The sequence below is a fragment of the Vigna angularis genome, chromosome 5 (genome assembly GCF_016808095.1).
Source record: "Vigna angularis cultivar LongXiaoDou No.4 chromosome 5, ASM1680809v1, whole genome shotgun sequence".
NCBI lineage: Eukaryota > Viridiplantae > Streptophyta > Magnoliopsida > Fabales > Fabaceae > Vigna > Vigna angularis.
The window spans coordinates 32,501,477-32,528,169 of NC_068974.1; the positions used below are offsets into that span (position 1 = coordinate 32,501,477).

General features: G+C 31.9%; 2 protein-coding genes across 4 annotated transcripts; both read left to right on the top strand.

Annotated features, from left to right (window-relative positions):
• The first annotated feature begins 6,678 nt into the window (after positions 1-6,678).
• LOC108338997 (serine/threonine-protein kinase D6PKL2) lies at positions 6,679-9,840 on the top strand. The gene is made up of 2 exons (XM_017576111.2): positions 6,679-7,353; positions 9,021-9,840. Exons 1-2 carry the CDS (start codon positions 6,812-6,814, stop codon positions 9,817-9,819), a joined length of 1,341 nt encoding a protein of 446 aa, XP_017431600.1. The 5' UTR covers positions 6,679-6,811; the 3' UTR covers positions 9,820-9,840.
• Positions 9,841-15,517: 5,677 nt separating this feature from the next.
• On the top strand, positions 15,518-25,765 carry LOC108340441 (uncharacterized). Of its 3 annotated transcripts, none has more exons than XM_017577834.2 (8): positions 15,518-15,695; positions 15,812-15,949; positions 16,958-17,051; positions 17,783-17,848; positions 19,992-23,473; positions 24,679-24,837; positions 24,923-25,072; positions 25,538-25,765. In XM_017577834.2, exon 5 carries the CDS (start codon positions 20,008-20,010, stop codon positions 22,669-22,671), a length of 2,664 nt encoding a protein of 887 aa, XP_017433323.2. In that variant the 5' UTR covers positions 15,518-15,695; positions 15,812-15,949; positions 16,958-17,051; positions 17,783-17,848; positions 19,992-20,007; the 3' UTR covers positions 22,672-23,473; positions 24,679-24,837; positions 24,923-25,072; positions 25,538-25,765. The 3 variants fall into 3 exon arrangements, with proteins under 3 accessions (XP_017433323.2, XP_052733509.1, XP_017433322.2); XM_052877549.1 differs by having other exon boundaries at positions 24,766-24,837; XM_017577833.2 differs by lacking the exon at positions 24,679-24,837.
• Positions 25,766-26,693: the final 928 nt, after the last annotated feature.

Below are 26,693 nucleotides of genomic sequence, written 5' to 3' on the forward strand. Positions count from 1 at the left end.
ATCCATACAATAGTTGCTCGTTTGGGTTGATGTTGTAAGATTGGTGTTCCTTGGTTGTAATTTCCTCCCATGTCATCTCTGCAAGGTGCTCTGCTATTTTCTCAATCAGCTACTTCATCCCAGGGCAATTGGCTCTTTATCTGGACTTCCATTGTGTGCGACGACGACGAAGCCGAAGCGGTAACCGGTGACGAAGGGTTGGACGTTCACGAGCTTGGAATGGTCAGTGGTAACATGGCAATCAATTTTTAAAAAGAAAAGCAACGTGGCAGAGAGTAAAAAGGGAAGTGGCTCGTCGTTTGCCACGTTTGTGCAAAAGTTAACGCCGTCCAATTTTAAGGACTAATACTAATAGTTTCAATACTATGATGACTAAAAACCATCAAAGTTTCAAGTAGGGACTAAAACCAAAATCGTGTGATACTTAAGGGACGAAAAACATATTTAACCATTTTTTTAAATATAAAGATCAAAATATATTAAAGTTTAAAACAATGAGTTTTAATTTTATATTCAAATTTTAAAACTAAAAATATATTTAACACAAAAAATAAAATAAAATTTAAATAACATTTGTTTTACTAAGATTCAACCAATAATGTCGATTTAGTATTCTTAATTTTAACATATAATCACTTTATTATAAATTTAACACGTTAAACACTTGAAAAAAAAGTGTGAAAAATAATTTTGAGGATAAAATTAACCAAAATGATAGTGGTTAAATAATAATGTATGAAAAAAAAATGCCTTTTAATATTGATAATAGAAAGAATGAAGGAATAATGGTAAGAAAATTACTATAAAGGAAATGTATTTATATTATTATTGGATAAATATGTTGAAAGTATTTTTACACAAAAGACGATACAAAAATTAATTAGAAGGTTCATTTTATACATATGAAAGTTTAAAGAAGCTAGAAGAAGAAAGGAACAACGAACCACAAGAACAATTATATTTTTTTTATGAGTAATAAAAAATATCAGTAATATGTATAATAGTTAGAATATATTGAAAAACACAAAAATATAAATTAAATCATCTTACTCAGTGAAATCTTTTAATTTCAAATTCCTTTTAAATCATTAACTTTAATAACAGAAAAGCGTTTGAAATAATCCCTCTCACTTGATAATAAAAATTAAAGTCAAAATCAAAGAAACACTAAAATCACAATTGAAATATAAGTGTTTCTTATTATTTTAGTAGACTTTTGTAATATTGTAGGATTAAAAATAAGAAAGGTTATTTCAAAAAATTACCTTCACAATTATATTGATGTTATATCATAACTCATAAAATGCTATTGTGGAAATGGCATAAAAAGTTACCTTTTATTTTCTTTCACACCAAATAAGATTTATCTCTTTTATTTTTATTTTCGATTCACTTTATATTATTTCACCTAAGCAACCTTTTTTCTTCACTTTGTTTTACTTTTTTTGTCCATTCATTTATGATATAGACTCGTAAAGGAGTTTGTGAATTTAAGATCTATCAAACTAAATTTATGAATCAAAATTAAATTATAAATTTTGTTGTGTTGTATTTAATATTTTACTAATGTAAATGTATACAAGTCACATAAATAAAGCAAATATACAATCTATTTTCAAACGGATCATAAAACTATTTTTAAGAATTATGAAAATGAAAATTAGAAAACAATATTAATAAAACAAATAAAAAGACAAAAATTACTAGGAACTCATTAATAAAATGTTTTTTTCACTAAATATAAAATTATGATATATATAACATAATATTTTGACGAAAAACATTTTATTACTTACCATATTAAATTTGGTAATAAAATAATACGATGTTTTTTTTGCAATGAAATTTTTTTAACTCCAATTTTCATATAATTTTGAGAAAATCTAACTACAAAACATTATCAATAGTTTTATGATAATATTAATTTTGAAGATATAAACTAAACATAAAAGAAAACATTCTTAATTTCAAATTCCGGGAAAAAAAATGTTAAGCGTTCTTAGTCATTCTAATTTAATTAGGAAACAAAACCTCTTTTAACAATAAACACCAATTTTTTTTTTGTCTTAATTAATCCTTAAATTTATTTTTTGCATGAACATGCACTCTAAATTTATACTTCATTCCCATAAGTCATTATATTTTATCATTTTAAAAATATAAGTTTTCAAACGTACATTTTAATCCATTCTTAAAATTTATTCCTTTACATATATGATCATGTACTCTTTAACTTTGATTTCTACTTATGTACATAGTAATTTGTGATGTTTTTTCTGCATTTCATTTATTTATCGTCATAGGGTGACGTGTCTCCAAAGACACTCAAAAAAATAAAGTTAGCAAACCATAACAAATGCATTATAAATGATTAATAAATAAACAACATAAAAACACAATAATAAATAAATGATACAGGTATATATATATATATATATATATATATATATATATATATATATATATATATATTATTTATAAAATTTATATAATATACAAAGTAAAATGAATTAAATCTACATTTTGCTTTGTGAATGAAAATGCAATAATGCCATTTTTTTTTTCTTCCATTGTGTTCACTATCATATACAGTTACTTTTGCATGTTAGAGACGTGAAACTTAAAATAAGAGATAAAAAAAATTAAAATTAAGTGTTACTAACATTAAAACTCTTATAAAGACAAAATATAAATGAACCCTAAATCTGAAGATACTGGTGCTTCTTCATGCACGTGAGAACAGTAAATGACAATGCATTGCATGCAGAGCTTATTTACTTCATGTTTTAACGCTCACCTAACCTTTACAGTTGTATGAAATATCCAACATCAATGTTCTTTATTTTTTTTCATTTTCATAATATTATGTTTTTAGAGATTAGATCGAAGTCTAAAGTAGTTCAAAGATGGTCTTTTGCTCAAAGTCGTTGTTTGTCAAAAACAATTTCGAAAGTATATGCAAAATACATGTTAAAATTATATAAAAGTTTAACCGTTTAAATATTAATGGTGAATTAAATATAACACTTACCTTTTTATCTTATATTTTTATTTATAGATTTTAAAATAGATTTTTAATCAATCACGACCTAATTACAGTTTAATTATTGATAAACAGTCCAATTATTAGTAATCATATTTTATTTTAAGTTATTTTGATTAGAATTAATTGTTTTTGATTAATTGTTCTGATTCACCGTCATTTGGACTTGATGATGATTTGTTCGAACACTTTACTCATAGTTGATTGTCTGATCTGTTACTAACTAGACAATTATACGGTATGCTATAATATTATAATACTGTAATATTATAATATAGCCAGACTTTTGATAACATAAATTTGATGGCATATATGTTGGAGATTTTTTAACAAACTTATTGAAAAGATTTTATGATAACGGTTACTATGGGCTCATAGCCGACTAAACGGTAAAGGTGCAAAATAATCGGTCGACCGATGATATCTCTTAGATCAGTGATTCGATCGGTAAAAAGAGTCGTTAAGGTAATCAATAGTAATAACTGTCGGGAAGTTAATGAAAATAATTGTCATTTATTGACAATTAATAATCTCATTTATGGGTGATTAATGAGTCAGACCTAACGGGCTTATTATAATTTATAAATATTTGTATCACAAAGAACACAGGTAACTTTTGACTGAACTTTGAATTCTGATAACTAAATCTTGATTACAAGCTTATTACGCAAAGTCACTGACTTGAGCGTCGCAGTGTCTTTTGCAGGCACCCTCTCCCGCGGCTTGGACAAGGAGAAGAGAGAAGAAAACACAACTGGACATCGGAACAGACAACTTTGAATGTTTTGGATTAGGGTTCTAAATCCTGCCGAAACAATAACAATGTGAGAAAAAAGTGAGAAAAAAAAATACATGTTATGTAACTTGATACTAATAACTTACTCATGAATAAATTTATAAAAGAAAAATTAAGACATTGTTTTTAATGTGAAACTTTTTAGTTAAGAGTGTCAAAAAGAGAAATAATATAGTTTATATATGTTGATTTATTTAAGAGTGTCAAAGTGAAATAATCTAATTCATATACGTTGATTCATCTCCGGTTAACTAAAAAAAAAGTTTAAAAATAATATTTTAACTTATTTTTAATGAATTTTTTTTTATTTGGTAACTTAAATTACTTAATCATGTTTTATTTTTCAAATTTATCTTATATAATTATTACATTACATTTAGAATGGATTGAATAAACTCAATTTTTAAAAATAAATAATTTAATTGACAAATAAATTCAAATATTATTGAATCATATTCTAGTATTTAAAATAATAAAATTGTTATGGTTGATAGATAAGTTAAATGTTAGTCTACTTTCAAACACTAAAATATGTTTAATTGATGAATTAAATGAACTAAATTGAGTTTGACTCATATTAATAAAAACATGAACCTTTTACAACTTAACACGGCTTAACACTTAAAATCCGTGTGTTTAAATCAAATTTAAACTCATTTTTTTGACATTTTATTTTTAATTATACTTAATATTTTTTTATATTTATTTATCTTTCATGTAAGATGTTTTGCGTGATTCTTAACACTATGTTCACTTGAACAGATTCTATTGTTCAAGACGAAAAGCAAAAATTGATTTGAGAGATTTTTTGTATTCGCTGTAGGAGTTTTGCAAAGACATAATTGAGTGGATTTGTTAGATGAACGCTTTTTCTATCACTCGTTGATATGGTGCGATTTGGAGTGAATTGAGAGTGAAAGTCATTTTTGCCCTTCGTACATATGTGGCTGCTGCCATGAACATGTGTTGAAGATGGAGAACATGAAGAAGAAAGGTTGAAGTAGGGGTTGAAGAAGCGTGATTTTGGTTCATTCAGAGCTCTTGTATTTGGTTCCAAAGCTCTTGTATCCGGTTCCAGCACGTAGAAGGAATTGAACACCAACTTGTATTCGACTTTGGCGCCCTCTCTCTTCGATTATAGCCTTTCGTTCACCATGGTGTGTGGTTGTATTCGCTTCTGCGTGGCTTATTCAGTTCCAACTTTCCAGTGTTGTTGGATGATTATATAAATAACATGTATTTTGCTAACTATAAAGTTTGGTAAGAGTGTGATGTTATACATAGCCCAAGTGCTTGAATATTATCTAACGATGTACTAGATGACAATACAACCTCGTTTCCTTTGTTATTAGTCATGTAGATTGCAAAGCATTTTATGAATGTCAAAATAATTTCTGAACCTTGTATTGTATTGAAGAGTAATATATATACATTTTTAAAATAAAAAATTATTTCATTTTACTAAATTACAATTTTTTTACATTTCTAAAATTAATTTTAATAATTAATTTTAATTTTTTTCTCTTTATAAACCTTTTTACAATTAAATATAACAATAACAATTATCATTTTATATTACTTTAATAACTAAGAGTATTTGGTAATCTTCAATTTTTACAAATCCTACCATAATTCTCACAATATTTCTAAATTGACTCTTACTCGCCTCAAGATCTATTCGAATAAACAATAATTAATTTATGCTTAAATACATCTACTCACTCTTCTCCAAATCATTCCTTCACAAAGAAAAGACACCTAAATGTTGTAAGTGAAACTCAAATTAAATCATGTAGTTTTATTTGTTATTTTGTTGCTCCATGTACCCTCTATGCTAATTACAAACAACATTCTTTTCTTCCTCGGTAAATTAATATTATGCAATTGCTTAACTGCTTCTCCTTCTTACTCTAGTTAAGAACTATTATCGTATCCTTAAGTTAAAATTATAGGATTTTAAATTATATACAGTTCACTTTAATATATGATTCTTTTATATAAACATGTATAGAGGTTTACTGAAAACATGGTCTAAATGTTAGAGAATAGGAAGGTACTTCTTTTTTTAATTACCTTGTACTGAGATTATCTTTTTTAATTTTTATTTTAAGATTTTCTGTTTTATTTTCATAAAATGAATGTATTTTTATTTTATTTTATGTCTACAACTCTAAAATGGCTAAGTTCCTAAAAATGAACAAAATTTAATTTCCATTTTGTAATCGTTTTGTTTGTAAAAATTTTAAAATTTAAAATTACCATTTTCATTTCTTTAAATTGATTTCGAGGTGAATAAACAACTTCTGATTAGGATTTAAAAAAAACATATATTAAGATTATACCACAAACACTACTGACTAAACTTCTGCTAAATAAACACAAAAATCATTAACATATGTTACGCAATAACATGAACCAACAAATAAAATTTGATTTTCTTTTGAAAATGAAAAATAAAAGTATTTTTTAAAATCAAAATTCTAAATCAATGATTTAAAATAAAATTAGAAACGTATTTAAACTTTTAAAGGAGACATTTCTACAAGGAGAATACACTGTCATAATAATATCTGAAGTAAAAAGAAAAAAAACTAAATTTAATATAATATTTATAAAGTTAACTCCTTAAAAGATAATTTTGACATGTGTTTTAAGGATTAAAACAATAAGCTATTAAGTCTAAAAAAACTTATTTGATATTTGAGAAATTTATTTTGACTTTTTTCAAAATTTAGGTATTTTTGTTATAATGTTTGAAGGTGGGCCAAGCCCAGATTCTCGGCCCAACCCTTTCGAGATAGAAAGCCGCGTGTGGCTCTGGAAAATAAAAAAGGAAAGGATCTAACCGACAATTACCCTCTCTTTCTCTGATCACAACCTCTCTCTCTCTCTCTCACACGCACACTCACGTACACTTCAACTTCATCTTCTTCTTCCATTCTCATCTTCATTTCTATTCCCAAACACAAACCATGGACGCAGAGGATCTAGCCGACGACCTTCACAGTCTCAGCTTCGCTTCCACCACCACCACTACCAAACGCAGCACAAGTTTCAGCTCAGAAACAACCACCGTCACGCCCTCCACCTCCTCCCACTTCCTTCACGCGCCAATCCCGAACGCCAAGCCTCACGCGCCCTCCTCCGACCCCTGCGCCTCTTTCATCCACCGCACGAGGCCCCTCGCCCTCTCGCACCTCCGCTTCACGCGCCGCCTCGGCTCCGGCGACATGAGCGCCGTCTATTTGGCGGAGCCCAAAGAAGAAGGTGGCGGCGCCGTGTTCGCGGCTAAGGTGATGGAGAAGGAGGACTTGGCGAGGAGGAACAAGGAAGGCAGAGCGAAGACAGAAAGGGAAATTCTCGAAATGTTGGACCACCCTTTCTTGCCCACGCTGTACGCGTCCATCCACGCGCCCAAATGGCTCTGCTTCCTAACGCCCTTCTGTCCCGGCGGTGACTTGCACGTCCTCCGCCAGCGGTTCCCCAACAAACGCTTCCTCGAATCCGCCGTCAGGTGCGCCCGCCGTTTCCTTCCAGTGAAATCATTGCAATCTCTGATTTTTTTTGTTTGGTTTTTTGTTCTGGAGGGAAGAATCCTCGGGTTAAAATATTCATTCACCAATCATATCAATTAATAGTTATAATATTATTTAATATAAATTATAATTCTAAATTCTAAATACAATTAAAGTATTATTATGGGTTTCCACCTTCAATTAAGCAAAATTACGTGCTTTTCCTAAAAGGCCACTACATTTGAAAATGGTAGAAAGCTTTCAGGTGAAATTAGAATTTTTCTTTCCCAATCGACACACAAGGAATTAACACGGAATTAGGGAATTGATTATGCATTTTAATTTTTAATCTAGTGTTTTTTTCATTTATTAAAAATATTAAAGTCTCACTTTTACAACTTAACCAACCAAACCAAACAGTTATTACAAAAACTGTTTTGTTAAGAAGTGTGGATTAATTTTAAACAAAGAACACTTAGAGTAATATTAGAGTAGGTTTAGGAAATTAAGAATGTGATGATGACGACGTTTTGGAGAAGTGATTTGAAAATGGCGGCACGTGATGGTGTGATTGCCTATGCATTCTATGTAAAATTACTTTCAAAGTCAAAACGACAAAGGACGCTGGTAGTTCAAATTTTTTGTCATAAACTTTGTGGTACCCATAAGGTGCGCATGATCACCCTTCGAAGTCGTGGATAAATTTTACTCCATCTTTTATTTTCTTAATGTAAATTTTACAGGTTTGTGGGGACTACGCATAGTTTTTTAACCTGAAAAAGTTCATAGCTTTTTTCTTACGGGAGAATCTACCCCTGTTGACGAATCTTCGTGCTTTTTTCTCTATCTAGGGGATAAGATAAAACATTTTAAACTTGATTCATAATTTCTGCGGGATTTCTGCGTTTTATTTCTTAAAATTAGTGAACTGATTGAGAGCAAAATCTTGCAGTGGTCCCTGTTATGGAAATAAATCCCCTTGGCCAGGGGATATGGGATTTTCCTGATTAAATATCTGTGCAGAGTATAATTAATTAATTAATTAATCAATGAATTAGTTTGTTAATCTTTGTGTGATGTAATGGAATTTGCTTTTTGAATGTTCCCTCATATGTTCCCATATGGTGAGATAAAGAAAAAGAAAAAAAAAATGATGGTAATAGGTTGTCTGTTAGGCAAGGATTCAAAAGATTCCAATGCATGTCAAAATGTTTCTTTCATTTTCTTCGTTCTTCCTTCTCTGCTTTTGATTGAGCAGGCTTTTACGTGTTAGAAAACAGCACAGCACAGATCAATGGAAACAAAGCTGAAACTTTCAGAGACATGTGCAACTACCCCTGATTTTTATTGTGGGTGAAATTACAAGAAAATGTTTCCTTTGCATGAAGAGTCACTTTACTAACTGCTTTTGTTCTCTTGTCATTATGTGCACGTCTCCCTCTCACATGAAACATTAAGACTTTTTTTCTTAAACATGCATATGGTTGTGTCGTTGACTTCTCTTATTTTCTTCCATTTGCATGGAGATTATCGATGTTGTCCCAAAAATGTCGCACAACACATGGCAAGTTGAAAACCAAGCCACATTTCCTGTCTTGCAAACAAACAAAAGTTGTGATTAGTCATTTTAACCAATCTTGTTCAATAATTATGGTGTTAATCACAGGTTCTATGCATCGGAAGTGTTGTTGGCACTTGAATATCTCCACATGTTGGGGATAATCTACCGCGACCTGAAGCCCGAAAACGTCTTGATAAGATCAGACGGCCACATCATGCTCACCGACTTCGATCTCTCACTAAAATGCGACGATTCCACATCAACGGCTCAGATCATCTCCGACCAAAACCCCCTTCCCACGCGCAACCATTGCCACGTGGAAGGCGCGCGCGTGGCGTCGTCGTCCTCGTGCATAATCCCGAACTGCATAGTCCCGACGGCGTCGTGTTTCCAGCCAAAACGCAAGCGAAAGAAGAAGCAGAAGCTCCGTAGCGGGCCTGCGTTCGTGGCGGAGCCCATGAACGTTCGGTCGATGTCATTCGTCGGGACCCACGAGTACTTGGCACCGGAGATCGTGTCCGGTGAGGGCCACGGTAGTCCGGTGGACTGGTGGACTTTGGGGATATTTATGTTCGAACTGTTTTACGGCGTGACACCGTTCAAGGGCATGGACCACGAGCTGACCCTGGCGAACATCGTGGCTCGAGCCCTTGAGTTCCCGAAGGAACCGGCGTGTTCGGGCGCCATGAAAGACCTTATATCGCAGCTGCTGGTTAAGGACCCCGGCAAGCGGCTAGGGTCCCTGATGGGTGCTTCTGCGATCAAGCAACACTCTTTTTTTGACGGCGTTAATTGGGCGTTGCTGAGGTGTACCACTCCACCCTTTCTTCCCTCACCTAATGCTAAAGCTGTATATGATGATGATCATCACACTTCACCTGACATTTTCGTTGATTCTTATTAATGGAGACACCTCCATTTTCCACGTTCCTCTTTTCTTTCCATTTTTTTCCAACTAATACCATCAAATCGCCTTTTATATGTAATTCTACTACTACTACTAATAATATAAATATGTATATTCACAACCATACTCAATCCTACAAATAATGAAATCTTAATCTACTTATCATCTCATCTTTTCTGTGCAATTCATAAGCATATGTCAAGCAAATGCAGATGTACTTAGTTTTCGGCTCCGCATTTTAAGTCACAACCCTTTGGTGAGTGAAAATTGAGTTTTCATATCCAAATTAAAGTGAGCAGTGATTTTTTTTTATATACTTTTTAATTGGTTTTACATTATTTTTAACAATAGAAAGACTGTAAAAGAAATCCACTTATAGTATTAATGAATACAAAGATCTTTACACATTAATTTGAAAACTTATTATTTTATTTTGGTCAACAGATACTCAACTTTTTTTATTTTAAATTAATCTAGTTTACTTTCAACCATATATTTTGAAGCTTCTTTTTCATTATTTATAGGAAATAATTATGTACTTTAAACACATTAGCCTTGGTCTGCTATTGCAGGGTTTTTTCTATCATTCAGAAAAGAAAAAAGGAAACTATGAAAAGGTAGTTGCATGATATCAGTCAACAACAGATACTGGTTATAATCATTCACCACGGCAGATTTAAGTAACTATTAGATCATCATGTAATAAAGATGATTATCCAATATAATTAATTAATCAATTACTTAAACCTTTTAAAGTAAAAGCCTCGTTAAGTTATCTGAATCACTGGTGGTTGATGGCTTGGGGCCAGTGTTTGGCGGCTTGATTATGGGCTGATTGTGTTGGATTTTGGTTTGCCACAATCCCTCTTTTCCCTCCAAAATTCTTAATAAAAAAGTTACACTGCAATACTTTTTTTCATTTCATTCTTACCAAACACAATGAAAAATAATTATTGCATGTTCTTGGAGCATCACACGTGAAAATGGTCCTCACCCAAGCACATTTATGATTTTGATATGAGAATGGTCCTGAATAATAACATCTCCAACTATTTATGCAGAAGTAAATTCTAACTGCCACAGAATTTAAAATCAAACCAAGCTATTTTTCCTACTTGTCACAGGTTTGTCATAATTACTTCTCAACATTACTTTTAACTATACAACTGAAGAAATTTAATATATTTCAATGTTCATTCAAATGTATTTAATTTTGCTTTCATTTCACTTGTCCACACTTTACTCCAAGCATCATGTAATTAATAAATTGCAGTCATTAATGTACTTATTACTACCACTATGATGGAATACAAGCTATTCGGATATACCCAATATTTAACACTCAAAATTAATAAAAATTTAAATATTTCTTTCTTCTTTAATTTTTTAAAATATTTAAAGATAAAATTATAATGAAATTTTTAATTCTAAAGCGAACAATATTTCAAAACTATAATAATATTATCTAATCAATATTATGTAATCGTACTTGGAAATGATACCAGCAAATGTGATGAAGCTACAAATGGGAATCTCGAGTAGTGACTGCATGGAGCTGGAACATTGCCGAAAAAGCAAAATCTAGGTTACCTATTAAGAATAATCTAGGTTACTATGTGAGGATTAATTTAACAGATATTAGATTTTAATGGTTTCATCTAATGCAAGGACTGATTTGCACTGTTGATGTCTTAGTTATTCATGTTATGGCTTTCTGCAGCACCATTTTGTTTCATCGTTTCTCAGTTCATGTATATCCTATGGAAACGTAAACCAGCAACAAATATTTTCTTCTAAATAATGGAATGGTAATATATGTTAAGTAGTGAGTTGTTATCATATTTCTACTTGTTTTCCTTAGTGTGTTGACGTTACTGAACACTAGTATAATACTGATTGTACGACTGTAGGCAGTGACGACAAGCAACAAAACAGTCGATCATTAATTAAGTTAATTCTAAAACAAGTTATGGATATATAGATCTAGTTACGTTAACTCTAATTTGAATTCATTACAAAAGTTTATAAATAAGGTTTTATATTCAAATAGTTAATCACTTTTATTATATATTTATTTCAAAATTATTTGGATAAATATTAACTTGAACATCAGAATATTTTCTTCACCTTATATCTGAACACACCAAACGTGATATCTGAACACACCGAACGTTGTAAAGACATCTATAAAACTAAGTTGTGAGCTAAACTAAGAGTAAAAAGACACTTGATACTGAAAGACTTAATCTCGATCCAACACTGATATTATATATTTGAGTGATATTATGTATTTGAGGTAATTATGTAGTATGGTCTCACACAAGAAGAAATTACAACTACATATTTGAGTGCATATCTGCAAATGCTATTCTGATTTATGATATTACTTATTTTTTCGGGTATAGGATTGAAGTCCCTTACTTAAAGCACTCCAGGTTGTCTTGAAAACCGGACGGACCTTGCTCAAAGCACTTTAGGTTGTGTTGAAGACCGTACAGACTCCCTAGTTGTCCTCCATCCCCTAAGTTATGTTGCTCATTCTCCCTTCTCTTTGTCCAAGCCGGGTGGACAGATACTTGTTAAAGGCACTCTGACGCTCAAGTTAATAATGTAACCGAGTGATTGACACAACAAGTAATGCATATATTGTGCATCGTGATCGTAAAGTCATACCTAAGACCTTTATTTATACTAGTTGTGATGGACATTTACCTTTCGCTGACCTAATGACGATCCAATCACACCTTAATCTACATTAAGGGCATTAGGCGCTTAATGAGTTATTATCGTTTATAATTTAACCATGTGGTCGGTCTAGATGGTCGCCCTAAGTGGTCGCCATGGAGTGATCGGCCTGAGGTGGTCGACCTAGGGAGTGGTCGGCCTGGGTGGTTGGTCACTCGACCCGATAGTACTAAGGAACCGTACGGTACACTTATATTTTTTGCATATGAAAAACATATAGATATTTCTGAACATACTCCAGAAGGAAGCCTTGGGATTGAGATCAATTTATGATATCAATCATATAACAATGCTTAAACTTACTCAAAAATATTAACTATGGTCAGGATTCAAGTGAGTTTGAGTATAATATTGAATAAAAATAAATGAGATCAGTAATATATAAGACCTACAAATAATTTATTTTAAAATTTTGAGTTAATGTAATATCTAGATATCTTATATTGTTATATTGTTTGGTTGCGGTTCATTGTGTCAAAATTTGAAGAGTTTTGGATAAGATGAGAAAATGCAACCGATGATCTTTTGAAAGCAAAATGGTGTGCAGTGGTAGTTTTCACGTGCACTCGTCCTAGTATTAGAGGTAGCCCTTGTGCTGGTTGTATGCATAACAGTATTGAGGATTTTCTTATAACATTAATAAAAGGATTTTTCTTGTTTGTACATTGAATTAGTTGAAATTATAATAATAATAATTATTATTATTGTAACATACAGACCGAACGATCCAAAAAAGACATAGCTGAATCAACCTAACCGGACGGATATACTAAGACCGGCCGGTAAGTTCTCTAGATCATTAAGATCATGATTAAGGTAAACAACGATTAGAGTCATTGGGCTAAAATTGGGTCGTGATTAACTCTTCACTAATTTCAAGCCCATGACGAAAACTATAAATACATGTTAAAGGTAAGTGGTAGATAAGTTGCTTGTAGGATCTTTGACAGGTTCCCTCGAAGAGCAAGCCAGCGGAGCTTGAAACGAGACCAGACGGCAAAAAGGCAAAATTGTGAAGGACTTTAGTGAACTCACCTCCATAACCGAAACAATTATTATAACTATAATTAATATTAATAAATCCAATATTAATAAAATATAATATTCATAATAACTATAATAATAATATTGTGAATTTTTATTATCATTTAATAGGATTCTATAAACTGTAAACATTTGATTTCATATACAATAATATCATTTTATAATAAAACTTAATTATTGTTATAATTATTATAAAGATATAGAAAATAATATTTTAAAATTGATATAATTTTAAAAAAAGTTAGACTTGATAATTTTAATATTAAAATAATTAAATATAAATAGTTTTGTTATATATGAGTTTTATTATTTTAAAATACAATCTTTATAAATATTTTTTTAGAATTTTATGGCTTTTATCAAGCCTACTTTCCTTTTTGCATATCTGATTGTAAAATCAAGATGGTATGATTGATTCTCATAATAAGTTTTTTTACTTTGGATCGATTAATTTTTTAGGTTTAATTTAAGTCATTTTCTTGATTTATTTCTTATTTATGTTGCATGTGTCTTTTTAATTTTTTATTTTCTTGCATATGTCCTGATAATTCTTGTGATATTTCTATATGTAGAGAGAATATTATGTGAAGTTAAAAGAATTTTAGATTATTAGAATTGTTGGGTTATCTTTTAAAGGTGAGAGGAGATAAATTAGTACTTTCATGTTAAGTTAATAAATTGATGTTGTTAAAACGTGATATTGGTGTTTTAAGTTGTGAATGATCATTTATATGCTCTATTATGATGAATTACATGGAATTATATGTGTGAATTGTTGATTTGAGTTTTGAAATTGTGTAGTATGCATAATTATGTGTAACTTGTATTGTATTGGTGAAATACTTGAAATTGATCAATGTATTATCGAGAACAATGTTGTTAAGATCGCGAGTAAGATGACAAGATTGCACGATCTTGTGAGTTTTGACCCCGAACTAACACAGACACTAGATCAAAAGTTAGCCAAATCAGAGCAATCTTCCAAGTTTGATTGTTGGATCATTCATCATGTCAATCTTACTTCAGTCCTCCACAATGCGATATTAAGGTTTAAAGGACTTGTGTGAATTTGTGATGATAGAGTAGAAGTTGTGGTGGAGTTAAAGTCTCTTGACTCTCGCATATAAAAAACAGATTCATGAACAATAAACATACAACCTTGACATTACTGTTTATATTTTATAATTTTATAATTAAATATTTTATATTTTTAGTTTTTTATATTATATTTTATAATTTCATAAACTATAATTTTAATTAAATTTTAAATTGTCTCGTTAAATATAACAAATTTTTAATGGATATCTTATCTTCATAATATCTTTTAATTAAATACTATGTAACTACTTCTAAATAATATGATCAAGCAAGAGGGTTTACATCAAATAATTACTATGAATATTTATCTAGAAAGATTTAATTAAAAAAATTAAAATTTTAAAGATTCAATATGTTACAAAAGTTTAATAGAAACTCAATTTAAAATTTCTCAAATTTATCATATTCAAAACATAATTAAACCTTGAAAAAAAAAGAGAATAAAACATACTACCTTTATTTACAGTTATAACTATTATAAGTTAATTAAAAAAACCAAAAACACAAATTTAATTTCCAATGCCGGTTAAAACCATTTCTAAAAATCAACTAACACATTAAAAAATGAAATTAAACAAAAAAAGTTAAAAAAAATAAATCATATTTAAAAGAAAAAAAGAGAGAGAAAAACGTGTTTCCACACATAATTTAAAATAAAATTGAAATCAAGTTTGAAATCACAATTTCAAAATCTATACTTTATATTTATATATGAAGAAAATTTGCTTTTCGTATACATATATTTTTTTTCTATTTTTTTAAGTAACTGTTATTTTTAAAATAAAATAATTATATTTTAATTTTAAACGATTCTTCCTCACTTCCTCTCTTCTTCACTCTCCATCATCCGCCGTTCACTGAACCATTCACTGTCGTTCCGCCGTTCACTTGCATTGCACTCACTTTAAAAATTTTCTCATTCGCGTACCCTCACAAGAGGGTTTCTCTCGTCTCCATCATCGAAGGCTCTCGCCACAGTTCAAGCGGTAAGCATCTTTCACCCTCAACTGCTAGGGTTTCTTCGTATCTTCATCTTCTCACCTTTTGACCGATTGTTTTACCTTTTTCTTCATTTTTCACCGATTGAATTCGGTTTCCTCAGTTTTTGTTCCGGCCAAACAGTGATTCGACCCGTGGAGGTAGGAGCTAACCGAGGTAGATGTGGTTGATGCTGCAAGTGTAGCTGCGTGTTCGTTCCCCTTTCGAAGTAAGGGTTTTTGTTTCGTAATTACTCTCTGAGGTAGGCAACAACTTCTTCTGCCAATAACTTTGATGTCTTCTTAATAGCAATGTGTATACACACTTCCTCTATACACACAGAGGCACAGATTAGTGTTTTGCATTAATTCTCCTGTTGATACTGTTATATTTGGTTAAGCGAATGCTAAATGAAACATCAAATTGGGTAGCTAAGTAGAGGTTGTGGATTATTCTGGTCGTATCAGATAATGAAAGCAAACTTTTGAAGCTTATAGTGACCGTGGTATCCCCACATTACATAAAATATGTTTTGTAAAATGATTAATATGGAGTATTGTTTTTACCATAATGCTATCTTGTAGCTGATTATGTTATTGATGGGCATTAAGATTTGGCTTGGCATTATTATCTTCAATTAATTTCTCTAAACTTTTTAGGAACAGATTCTGAACTTTCATATTGATTTTTGGGTTTTCACAAATGTTTTGATAGCTTTTTTTTTTTCAATCAAACTGTTCTTTTATATATGTTTTCTGTTTTCTTATCCTATATTTTATTGGTTTACTTTGAACAAAAAATTATATTATTTTTAAGGATATTATAAATTAATTCTATTTCTATTCAGTGTGAGATTTTCAATGCAGAACCAAGTCTAAATTGAACTTTCTGGTTTCCAATTTTGCTGTTTTGCACTGTTAGGATGCTTGCATATATGAAATTTGCATTTCACCAACTTTGTTCTTATATCTTACTATGTTCATTAGTGCTCAAAGGAATTCTAGCATGTTATCATGAGCTGACAAACTATTTATGTAACTACTTGGATCTAATTTTTGCTGTATTTGTCTTGTGCACAGTGCTCTAATGATAACCAGAAATGTTCGTCTGATAATCAAAGACCATTTTTGATCCTAACATACCATTGTTTACTTTGCTCACTGTTATTTTCTCTTTTTTTTAATGTTTTTCTGTTTGTAAGCAAAGCTTTTTGATTTTTCCTCATTATTGTCTATGCTATATCTAATATTACTCATTGCATATTGGTCAGGAAAATAGGGTAGATATTACAGCAAATTCTCTTCATCCAGGAGCAATTATAACCAATATTTATAAGCCAGAGATTATTGGCGCTGTGCCAACAGGTACTTAACACATTGAACCATTCATAGATGAATTTATGGTTTTTCTAGAATTCATGCAGATCTTGAATTTTGGGTTCAAAATAATCTATGAGTCTTAAGCAAATTTACAATGTAATGAGATCCAGTTCCTCTTTAATAGTTTAAGTTCAATAGCTAAGCCCCTTCGAATACTAATTCAGACATTCTCAACAGCATCAAACTTTTAACAATGATTATGAATAATGTCTTGGAAGTTACATCCACTTCAAGGCTTTTGATGTATTTGCTTCAAACTAAAAAAAGAATATTTCCTTAGTAAAATAATTATTTGTTAACAGTTTTCATAAGATAAACTTAATTTAAAAAGCAGAAAAAAATTTGCAGTAAAAGAGAAGAAAGTTGAAAAACACAAAAAACTGTTATAGAAATTTGCAGTAAAGCTAATCTTTTGTGTTTAGAAAGCGATGTATAGAACGTGGGAGCCTTTTCTGAATAACTTCACCTTTTTTTACCTTTTCTATTGAGGATAAGCCAAGAATAGAGTCCATAATTCAGCTGATTTTGTGTGGAAATCTTTTGGAGTTTGACTATATCTGGATCTGGAACTGGCTGGCTTGTTCTCAATGCAAACATCTCAGAATAATCTCAATGCATTTTATATGTAGTTTCTTGAGTAGTCATGTTCATGAGTATTGTATATGATGATTTGTGTGGTACTATAATCACTCTGTTTCTTTTCATGTCATGTGCAGTCAAGGGGTTCAACTCGGGATGGTACTGGAGTTCACGACAGCGTAGTAAATCAGCTTCTGATTAAGGTCAGTAAAGTTTTTGAATGCTTTTACTGATAGAAGAGATATTGTTTCTATAGTAGTTACTGTTTCTATAGTAGTCATATCAATATTATTTAGTTTAAAATAAGCAACCACTTCCAAGTGTTTATTTGTTTTTGTCATCATCATTACTACTCCAATTGCCCAATAATTCCTAATCTAGATCACTCCCCCTTCACCTGTGTGTCCTTGTCAAATAAAATTAAAAATCCCAAGCCAAAGGAACTTGCCATGCTATCTGCCCTGTTTTCTAGCACCTAAGTGAGATGATGAAATATTAGGAAGGATAAATATCTTGATGATTTATTTCGACTAACTTATTAAAATATCCAGACTATCTTGGGAATTCAAGTTTCCTATTGGCTGTCCATATTACTCTTCTCATTGGATATACAACATGTTTTACTTGTTTTTATTTGCAGGATAGTACTGTGATATTGTCTATAAATTTTGGAATATTGTTTTCATTTCTTATCATAAACTAGAACTGTAAGATTAAGTGTAAAGTTAACATGTCAAAATGGAAGTACTTTTTCTTAAGTATAGTGTCTTTGTCAAATCTACACGGATATGGGAAAAGCTCTTATAAGTAGATTTCTTTTCTTTCTATGGATGTTTTTTCTTTCTGCTATATCCTTGAATTGATGTTTGGTAAAATCATCAATGGTTATAAAATAGGTTTTTCTATTAAAAGTTTTCTCTTCTTATCATATAAGATGTCCCATTATTTTCTAGTCAACTTAATCATTTATATTACTTTTTTGTAATTTCACTATATAACTGGTGCTAGACGCCTTTTATTTCTAGCTTGTTTATTTTTTCTATGTTTTTCTGATTAATTTAAAGTATATTTAAATTTACAATTATTGATGTTTTATGAATTATATAAATGTGATTGTGAGTATGGATTATATGTAATGTGAGAAGAATCTCAATGAGAAGTTCTGTGTTTGAGACACTTGTTGTGAATGTTTGACAGACAAATTTCTGAAATGAGGTATCATGATATTTTACCAATCATTCAACTCATGTAGAGATGAATGTAGTAACAAAGAGAATGACAGGAGGTCTTTACCTAAACTTTTGAGTCTTATGAGTGAAATATTAACCTCGTGAGTAATAGGTCGAATTATCTTTTTTTATAACTCTGTAGAGTATAAATACTATTATGAGTGCAAGCCTTTATTGAAGTTTATGTCAAAACATTGTATCCAGATAATTGAGTCTAGGGTCAAATGATTATATGTTTATATAAGTTATAGAATGTTTTAATGTTGAACTAATATGTGATGTATTAAATTGTTTATGACGTTTTCTTTTGAACACTAGCTTATCCTGTTGTCTCTTATGTTGTTCTTGGTGTGCTGTTTGTTTCTTTTATGATGATCACTTTATTGGCGGAAGCATATGAGGGATAAGTGTTAAAGTATTGTGGGTAGAGGATGATGATGTTGCATATGTCTTCTTGATTGTCTAGTGATTAAGTTTAGTGCTTATAAATATAATTATTATTATGGTTATTTTATTTTAGATAATGTTATTAATACTATAGCTAAGTGGAGACAAATCTATTTTGTTTATCAATTTTATAACGTCTTATTTTATTAGTAGTTGTTAAAAAAAAATTAGAATATTACAATTTTTGCTAACGTAATTTATATTGTATATTGGGGAGTTTTTTTTGTTGTATAAATTTTTTTTAACTATTATCTTAAATTAAAATAGTCATGTTTTTATTTTTACCTTCAAATAATCACTAATCTAAATTTAATTATTTTATTCTCTTAATATATACTCTTTTTAAATTTGAATAATTATTAATGAAAACTTATTTAATTATAAAATGTTATACAAATTATTTGCTTTTATAACTTAATAAATTTTTGCTAAAATAAAAAAATACACACATGTTTTCCGCTAGTAAAATTAAAAAGATTTAAAAACATCGTTTGCTTGCACTGACTTTGAAGCCTCCATGGGCTAGCTGGTAAAAATTTTAAGTCTATGAAAATATATTTTTCTTAAGTTTTAATGGTTCTGTATGTAGCCTAATGCAAGTTAGAATTAATAATTTCGAAAATATTAATTTACTCTTTTTGAAAATCTTATTTTTATGATTCTGTTACAGGGATTGTGCAATTGCAATGGAGCTCTCAGAAGAATGGAAATCATTCTTCCCAGTGGGTTGCTCTACAGTAGCTCCTCTTCTTCTCTCCGGTTCCCCTTCTCTCCCTTTGGGTCCTCTTCTCTTCAACCCTAACCCTAATTCGCTCTCCCTTATCTTCTCTTCCACCTCTCTGCAACCCTCTCTTCACTACACTCCATACCTCTTACCTTCACGATTTCTTCTCTCTTCCCACCCTTCTTCCATTCTCCCATCCACCGCTTCTTCCATCGCCTCCCTCTTCTCCTCCACCCAACAAAACAACGCCGCTTCCCCCTTCCTTCGCAACCGCCTCCACCTCCTCACCTACCCCCATCGCCCTTATGCCCTCATTTTATTTCCCACCGGCGACAACGACCACAAGCTCGCATTTTTCACGCTCCGCTTCGAGGACTCTCGCTTCCATACTCAGCTTGATACTAATGGCGACATTTTTTATGCGTCTACTGGCTCCTCGCACCGTATCTTGAACATTTCTGTTAACCCTGTTACTGATTATGACGAGGTTGATGGAGTTATCGGGTATTTTCTGGCTACTACTCTGTATTCCGTTCATTGGTTCGTTGTGAGGCACAATCAAATTTTGGATAGACCTAGTGTGCTCTGTTTGGGTGATAAGATGTTTAAGTCATGCCCTGTGGCGCATGCTTGTTGGAGTCCTCATATATTGGAGGAGAGCTTGGTTTTGTTGGAGAGTGGCCATTTGTTTTTGTTTGATTTGGAGTGTTTTGGCTCTGGTGCTGGTTTCAAGGGGTCTAGGTTGAAGGTGCCCTGGAATGATTCTTCAGAGGGTAAAGTGTGGCTGAGTTGTGAGTTTAGTTGGCACCCCAGGATTTTGGTTGTTGCGCATTCGGATGCTGTTTTCTTGGTTGATTTGAGGCTGAAAGAGTGTAGTGTGAGTTGTTTGATGAATATCGAGACACTGCGAATGTATGCTCCGGATGAGAATGAGCGGTTTCTTGCGTTGTCAAGGGCTGCTCCGGACAATTTTTACTTTGCTGTGGCTTCTACTAGTGTTTTGCTTCTATGTGATGTGAGGAAGCCTTTGGTGCCGATTTTGCAATGGGTGCATGGGATTGAAGGGCCTAGCTTCATGTCTGTATTAAGGTTGTCAGATTTGAGGTCCCACTCGAAGGAGGATGATTTTAAGGTGGCTTCTGAATCTGGGTTTTGTATTATGTTAGGATCCGTTTGGAATTGTGATTTCAATATCTTCTGCTATGGGTCTATATTACCATTTCGCAAAGGGTCTGTTACTTCAACGATTAACCCAGCCATTTGTGCTTGGGAGCTTCCACTTGAGATTAATTTGTCTGGTCATGAGTGTCACTGTGGAAGTTGTCTCTTAAGGAAAGAGTTCTCGAAGGATGCACTTCCTGAGTGGACTGATTGGCAGCAAAAGAAAGAGATAGTTTTGGGATTTGGCATTTTAAGGAATAAACTTGCTGCATTACTCACTGAACCTGATGAAAATGGGGGTTTTACACTGATAAGGCTTACTTCATCGGGAAAGTTTGAATTGCAGAGATATCATGCCTCTTGGGCTCCGACCAGAAACTTAGAAGATTGCCCTGATCAAGTATTGTGTTTAAATAGACACTTATTGTATCCCATGAGTGATGAGGATTACAAATTTCCAAAAAATTATAACTACCTAAAATTGGATTACCTTGACTCATATGCAAGTGGTGGACTCACTCGCTTCCTGGTTAGAAAACTAAAAAGAAACTTTAAGGATGCTCATGACAAAGAACCTTTTAGCGCAGAAGTGCATGAGTTATTGTGTGAGAAATTAAATGCTTGTGGATTTGGTCAACTAAGATCCTGTCCTGAAGTTACTTCTGTTTTTAATGATGTCAAGCTACCAGCAAGCTTACATGAGGTTGCTTGGAGAAGAATGTGGGCTGACTTACCTATGGAACTGTTGCAGTTGGCGTTTTTGAGTCGTGCTGAATGCCATAAAGTTATTGGAAACCTGGATCACAATAGGGTGGCATTGGAGTCTTTAGCTGTTCCCGAACTTCCTCAATTGCCTCCATTCTTTTCAAGGAAATCATCACCGCACGGCAATAATGACATTGTGGGTCCAGTTATTCCTTTTCCTGTTCTTCTTGTGCTTAATAAATATCGCAATGGGTGCTCAAACTTGGAAGAAGGTGAAATTTCAGTAGAAACAGAGCTTAGCCTCAAATACAAAGAAGTTATGCAGGTGGCTGGCGAGATTGCTGTCTCAGCTTATGGGCCTACACACCTTGATGATCATGCAGTCTCCCTTGCTGAGGATAGAGACGAAACCTGGGCTGGATATTCGAAACCAAAGTCTTTTTTGTTATACCGTCCAGTTTCATTCAACTTGTCTGCAGCCGACCATGTACGTGAAAAGTCTGTTTATAGTGACGCAAATTATGATACATTCATTTCTCATATCCCAGAGAAGAAGTCCACTGAGCAGACTGAATCTGTTGGCCAAGAGATATTTGATGATCTTTCCCCTGTTGAATTGAGATTTGATGCTCCTGCGAAGAAGCTCGAACCTCTAGGTTTAAAGGCATATAATCTATTGAAGAGACAGATGTCTAAATGGCAACAAAGTTTTGATTCGTATAAGGAATTTTGTATTCAATCTAGATTTGAAAAAAAATAGTTAACGGGTGATCCCTCCTTTGTTCATCGTCTTCCCCTTAAAACGTGGATATCTTAGAAGCAAATGGATCCCCTCCTCTTCCTATATGTTGCTTTTGGTTGATTCTTGGAGACAGGTATGGTTGGTGTAATTTTATGTAAGTAATTGACAATTAAAGATGGTAGAGTTGAAGAAGATGCTCCTGGTGAAAAGAGTCTCTTGTCAATTTGAAGAGGAAGTAGGCAGCTAGTTCTCAAAAACTCTAATCTATTTGGCCGATTTTATACTGCTTCCTCCCATCATTCTTAGTCTGTATAGGGGAAGATGATCTTCTTTTGTGGCTGGTTTACTTAGTGAACCTAAAAGGAGTTTATCCTCTGCTTCCCCTCAAGATGATTCAGGAATTGACAGAAGTACAGTCTATCAATTATTTATTGCTCATACAAGAATGATATTCTGTCTAAGCAACATCGGTATAGATTTTAAATCCTGTCTGGGTGAATCTGATATTCACTCTTTGTGATACAAGGCTCATTAAAACAAGGAAGCAACGGGGTACCCATCATTCAAGATAACATCAAATCCTTTTCTAAAAGGTGTCATAAGGGAGAAAGAAATAAGCAATATCCAGTGATTTATGCATCTAAACACCTTTTCAGGACGTGGATACAGTGATCTTCCCCAATGTCTATCTAGTCTTTCCATGAGTCCTTGCTGATTATGAGAGTGGAAATCTTGTTTTGTCCAACCCAAAAACAATTCACAGGCTTTATTAACCAGTGCACTGCCAGACTCCTGAGGGTGAAGATCAGTTTAGAAAATGGTTGGTCTCTTTCAGTGCTGTGTCGTTTTGTTTTATGTTGCAATTTTTCTTTCATTATATATGATATGTGTTGTTTGCTATCATGCATTACTTGGGGATTTTTTGCTGTATGTTTTACTGGTTTTCATGTGTTAAACCTATATTCAACATACATTGATGTGCTTGTAATGTATATGAGTTTAACATCATAAAGCAAACAATCAAATTTAGATCCATTAAAAGAGAACTAGAAATATTGGGTTTCTGCAAGAATTGTGTTACGATATAAGGTAGAGGTAATAATAAGGGTTGGAAAGTATATGAGCAGAGAGAATATTTAGTATAAGTTAATTAGAGTAAATAAATATAGTATAAGTTAATTAGAGTAAATAAATATATATTTAGGGAAATATTCAATATAAGATATTTATAATTAAGGATATATGCTAGGATAATATACGGAGAGATATTTATATTAAATATAGGGATATTTATATTAAATATTAAATATAGGGATATTTATATTAAATATTAAATATAGGGATATTTATATTAAATATTAAATATAAGGATATTTATATTAAATGCAGATATATTCTAGAGAAATATTTAATAAGAGATGGGCGGGAAATAATTAGTATAAATAAAGTTAGAGTCTAGGGTTAAAGACATGCTTTTGATTATTGAGTTTTGTAACAGACATTATTGTCTTGTGAGGGAGGTTATGCTCTCAAAGTAGTTGAAGGAGGTTATGCTCCCAATTATTGTTTACCCTTGTTTATTCAGATATTACCATCAATAAAAGAGATCCATTCATCCATTGTTATTCGTTTATTGTTCTATTACGTGAGAGAGTGTGAAAGGTTGTATTTGGCTAGTTTACGTACTCAGGTACATAACAAATTGTAACATCCAAGGAGACAGCAAATTTTTACACTTATCTGGAACTAAGATGTTATAGGAATTAAATCATAAAAAACTGAGAAACTTGACCATGAACCTGATGATAGAAGCTAGTTTCTTTTCCTTACGATGCACATTAACATAATCATGCTTTATTAGATACGAGCTGGGATGATCTGGAGGTCCCAAAGTTTTCAGTATGGATCTAATTATTCTAGTTCTGGAATTGATCTATTCTATCTTCTCCACCTGCCCTCATTTAGTATGGAGAATAAAAAGTATTAGGGTGCCTAGTTTGACTTACCGATTGTCTTTTTAAATAGCATGAGGAATTCTTGGCCCGGTGTTGCTGGGAAGGGAAACACCTCTTATGTGAAGGAATTGATTCTATAATTTTGTACACTCCCCAGTTCTTGGAGAATCAATCAACTCTTGAATTTGTAGAGAAAACAGTCCGGCAAGAAGGCCATCCTGTTGAAAATGTATCCTTTTTCTATTTTTAAATTCTAAGAGCCAAATATGCTGGTGAGTTGAATAGTAAATTTAATTATTATGGTGTTTCTTCAGGCTGGGGATGCTGCCCTACCTCCATGGGCCAAAGGTAGCCCTCGAGAGTTCATCAGTAAGCATTGGGAAGCTCGTGATCCAGACTTTCTCAGAAAATTTGCATCACTGGATAGACCTTATTTTTGGATACAAGCAAAGAGTGAAAGAAAGGTATTGTTTTGATGTATATACTTGCCCCTTCGTGATTATTTGGATGTCCAAATTTCGTAATTAGATTATTACATGTTAAATTTTTTACTTTTTCTTTCATTTTTGTGGTCCAAGGTTTAGCCCTACAATCCAATATCACTGTCTTTAATTGTATACACTTTTCAAGCATATATTTATATGGAAATGTATGACATGGTTTGTCGTTGAACATGGTCATTATACACTCCAGTGATAAATGATGTCTTTATACCTCGTATAACTATGAAACAGTGGTTACGAACAATGCTTTTATGTCTAGCAGTGCACAACCTTCTGTATAATTCGTATTTGTATCCTTTCACTTGATTGTCTCGCTTGCAATGTCTCACTTGAATGGCATAATTTCTAGCATTTAATTTTGTGGCATTGCAACATGATTTGACAACCATAATTTTGTAGTGATCACCAATCTTTTGTTACTTGTAGATACATTGAAATCCTTAGCAGAATCTTCTTGCAGCACACATGTAAATTTACATGGAGGTAATCAAATTCAGTACAAGTTAATGCTACATTATTTGTAACAGTAAATGAAAGTGATGCACTTCTTTTGGGTATATACACTTGATCAGAAGAAATTACCATTAAGTTTAGCTACTCGTAACACACTTCATCTTGATTACTTGAGTTCTACAAGCTCAATATTCAAATGTCGATTTTATATTTAGATATTCAATTTCTTACACTTAGTATATTAATAATTTTAAGTATGAAAAACTTTATTTAAGATATTAATAATTCCTTGATGATATAAGAATACAGGATATTACCATCTTATCCCTATTAATATAATCTACAACTAAGATGATGATCACCCACTTAAACACTAATAATGTATATTAAGGTAGTTTGGACACTTAATTTGGACCAATTAAGATAAAAGCTTATTAAGAGACTATAAGTATGATAAATCCTTCATTAATTACACACTTATTCTTCATTCTCAATCTTAAAAAAATTGAATATCAAAGTATCTTATGCATACCCGCCCAAGGAACAAAAGTTAGAAGAACACATTTAGGACAAAGGAACATATTCTACTGTATTAAACATATAAATAAGAAAAATTGAACTTGTAAAATCATCCCCATCTTTGTAAAAGCAAGTGTAAGCTAGGATTTAATAGATTGAAAATCAATCTATGCTGTAAAAAAACAAATTAAATACTCCACAATATACATGTGGTCAAGAATTTTGTTTGGTAGAAACCACTCAAAAACAGTTATCCATTTTTTTTGTCACTGTTTCTATTTCAATGGTAAAATGGAATATATAAAAAGTGCAGAAAAAAACAACAGCGAGACGATAAAAGTCATCCTTACGAATGAGTAATTTTCATCTCACTAACATAAAAGGGCGTAGAAACACTGTAGGAGTAATTTGGACTTCCACGTTTCAAAAGTAGTTTAAGCCTAACACTTCACCTAGCTCATATTAACATCTAAGATTGTTCCATTCCCAATACTAAATTAACACAAAGAGCACGAAAGTCAATGCATCTTAGTGTGTATGGTCATTGCCAATGAAACATATCACCAATGAAGTTGAAGAAAAGAGATTATTAACAGATTTTTGTTATCTG